Source organism: Triticum dicoccoides, chromosome 2A, assembly GCF_002162155.2.
Source record: "Triticum dicoccoides isolate Atlit2015 ecotype Zavitan chromosome 2A, WEW_v2.0, whole genome shotgun sequence".
Classification (NCBI taxonomy): domain Eukaryota; kingdom Viridiplantae; phylum Streptophyta; class Magnoliopsida; order Poales; family Poaceae; genus Triticum; species Triticum dicoccoides.
In genome coordinates, this window is record NC_041382.1 from 30,929,860 (window position 1) to 30,933,558 (window position 3,699).

The 3,699-nt window shown below is 45.7% G+C and overlaps 1 protein-coding gene across 1 annotated transcript in view; it reads left to right on the forward strand.

The window, feature by feature from the left end:
* Nucleotides 1–2,838, forward strand: part of LOC119357497 (senescence-specific cysteine protease SAG39-like) — an 8,772-nt gene extending 5,934 nt beyond the window's left edge. Inside the window, exons 3-4 of the mRNA XM_037624424.1 lie at nt 2,053–2,182; nt 2,258–2,838. Coding sequence (XP_037480321.1) covers nt 2,053–2,182; nt 2,258–2,838 — 711 coding nt within the window. The remainder of the gene's footprint in view (nt 1–2,052; nt 2,183–2,257) is intronic.
* The last annotated feature ends 861 nt before the right edge of the window (nt 2,839–3,699 follow it).

A 3,699-nucleotide genomic window follows, 5' to 3' on the forward strand; every position in this document is an offset into this window, starting at 1 on the left:
TTGTCATCAACAGGGTTATCGAGAGGCTAGGTTCAACCAAAAGAGTGATTTTGTCATCGACGGGGTTATCGAGAGGCTAGGTTCAACCAAAAGAGTCATTTTGTCATCGACAGGGTTATCGAGAGGCTAGGTTCAACCAAAAGTGTTATTTTGTCATCGACAGGGTTATGGAGAGGCTAGGTTCAACTAAAAGAGTGATTTTGTCATCGACGAGGTTATCGAGAGGCTAGGTTCAACCAAAAGAGTGATTATGTCATCATTTCTCAACTTCAAAGTGCACATCATAATTGTTTTGATATCAATGCTGATTTTTTTCATCATTTATCATACATGATTTTGTCATAATTAAATCAATGGACAACACATTTCATTCCAACCAACATCATAATTGTTCTGCTATCACAGCAACAGATTTCATTCCAACCAACATGATAATTCCAAACATTAGTAGCCACAACCATACATGATATAGGTTCACATACTACAACACCCACACATTGTTCTTGCTTCTAACATTAGTAGCCACCACAACCATACATGATACATAATACATAAACCACCAACATTTACTCATCACAAATTTCCTTGATTCTATTGATCTTACTCTTGTTCTGCTCCCCAGCCTTCAGCAAATCAGCTATGATGTACTCCAGCCTTTTCTTCTCTTGCTTCAGCTCTGCCATACCTTGATCTGCTACAGCCTTCTTCCAATTGGTGATCAGTTCATCATTGCTCTGCTTAATAACTTGAAGTGCTAGCTTCAGATCCATATTCTCTTTCTCAAGCCTAGCCTTCTCTTCCTGGGCTTCAACTACAGCTTTCTCAACATCACTATCCTGCATAATCTTCTCATAGTTCTCCCTCATCACATTCTTGTGAACTGTTGCAAAAAACTGGCTTGTCTCCTTTATATGGGTGTGATGCTTCTCTTGTATTAACTTATTTTCTTCTTCCAGCTTCAATATCACCTTATCTTTTCTTTCAATCTCTGTGTTGCTCTGGTCATACATATCCCAAATCTTGTGCAATGCATTCTGCATTGGTTCTGGCCATTCTGCATCAATCCACTGCACCAGACCATAGTTGTCGCCGTCCTGGATTAAATTTTTTGCAAAAAGAGTAAAGACTAAGTACAATTGAACAGGAACTGAGCACTTAAATGTTCTAATTGTCAAATGCTGAATTTGAATGGATTTTTGTAACAAGCTGTACACTTTGTTCTTAAATACCAAACAACACATACATACGAACAGCACATACACTCTGTTCTTAAATTAGACCTAAATTACACCTCGTAGACAATTGTTCAATGGCATAGAAAGGATCAGCAGGAACCTCATTACCACATCCGTAAAACCTACGGCCAGTGTTCACGCCTTGGAATACAACACCCCTATGCACCGGCAAATTGTGACTGCACATCGGTCCTTCGGCAACAATGCCACACCACTCTGGGTCAACAATGGTATGTGGAACCTAGAAGGGTTCACATAGAGTACATCCTCAAATCCCAGATCAAATGGGTCAAAACTAACCTCAAATGGAGTACAGATCGAAGAAAACCTAACCCTAATTGAGAAATACGATAAACTCACATAGGATTCGTCCGCGTGCGAGATGAAAAGGGGGGAAACAGACTCCTCGCTGCTGGTTTCGCCATCCTTCCAGGAGACCATGGCTGCGGCGGTCGGCGGCGGGGGCGCGGGCGGTCGGCGGCGGGGGGACGGGCGGCGGCGACAGAGACCTGCGAAAGAGTGAGAGAGCGAATGGACGAATGGGTTGGGCTCGAGCAGCTGGTTAGGTTTAGACCGACGCCGTCTAACGGCGCGTCACGGCCGCCGTCTCGCCCTGTCCACGTGGCACCTGACAAAGGGACCCACCCGTCAGAAATCCACTCAAACGCTCTAAATCACGGTATCAGCGTTTTCTGAAAACTGTCACCCCAATGTTGGTGATTTTTTAAAAAAAAAAACTGAATGCTGACGGTTTTCTGAATTAGAGTCCTCAATTGTGGTGGTTTTTTGCAATTTACTCTCCCACACCGGATACAAGCCAGTTGCTGCTGACAAGGGCCGGAGCGCTGGGTTCAGGTACGCGAATGCCAGCCTCGACGACCTCCCGGCCTCCGTCGACTGGAGAACCAATGGCGCGGTCACTCCCGTCAAAGACCAAGGCCAATGTGGTACGCACTACGCAGCACAAACGTACATTATGTTGGACACTGGAGTATGCTGACTCATTTGTACATTATTTTCAGGGTGCTGCTGGGCGTTCTCCACGGTGGCTTCTATGGAGGGCATCGTGAAGCTGAGCACGGGCAAGCTGGTGTCCCTCTCGGAGCAGGAGCTGGTTGACTACGACGGCACGGACAAGGGCTGCGAGGGTGGGCTCATGGACAACGTCTTCGAGTTCGTCGTCGAAAACGGGGGCCTCGCCACCGAGGCCGACTACCCCTACACCGGCGCAGACGGCAGCACATGCGACTCCAGCACGGCTGCAGCGACCATCACGGGGCACGAGGACGTGCCGGCCAATGATGAGGCGTCGCTGCTTAAGGCGGTGGCGGCACAGCCCGTGTCCCTGGCCGTCGACGGCGGGGACAACCTCTTCCGTTTCTACAAGGGCGGCGTGCTCTCGGGCAGCTGCGGCACGGAGCTCGACCACGGCATCACGACGGTCGGGTACAGCGTGGCTGGGGACGGGACCAAGTTCTGGGTGATGAAGAACTCGTGGGGCGCGGGGTGGGGCGAGGACGGGTTTATCAGGATGGAGAGGGACGTCGCCGACGAGAAGGGCCTCTGCGGGCTCGCCATGCAGCCTTCCTACCCCACCACGTAGCCTGCTTCAATCATTCCTAGCATGTAAATCGATCCACCTTCGAAGTGTTTCTGGTGTGTATGGATGTACAACCTGCATTATTCTTATATATCACCCTTTCGAAAAATGCTTCTGTCTATCACAAATTCACGATTCACACACTCTACTTCTCCATTTAGCTACTTGTAAGTTGCCTGAATTTTAATTTGGGTCAGTCGTTTCCTTAGCTGTTGATTCTTGCTATTCGTGCTGCTTTTTTTTTTTGCAATGTCTTGTTGATTGGGCTGGGCTTGTTTTTTACGGACCCTTTATTTGGGTCAGTCGATTTTCTACTGAACCAAAGCCCATTAACTATGTGATCCATCCCTCCTATCCCTCCCATTTTTCTTACGTTTATCAATTTTTGTGCGTTTCTGCTTTTGTTTTTTGTTTTTCTTTGTTAGTTGGTTTTTATCTTTTTATTATGTGTATTTTTGGACGTTGGGCGAGTGTAAATGTATACACATAAATATTACCAATATAAAAAGACCCAGTGAGGCAGATCCAATACATCTCGGCCATCAAACCATATCAATTCAACGACTTAGATTGCTCCAATGGTGAGCGTTAAACATGTTTAACGTGCAATTAATATCATACCAAATAACAATAACGGTGTCAATCACATAATTAACGTGTGACTGATACCCTACCTAATATAAAACGTGCAATCAATTTCCCCAATATCAACATGCATTGCACGTGTGCATTTACTAGTACTACAAAAGGTGCAATTTTAGTGCAAAGTTGTGTGCAAGCTTTTTCAAACTATTTTCGTTATCTTTCTTCTTTAAAGGGTATTGCTATTAATTCATCGTTCCTTATTTTGAATTTTTCATAAGG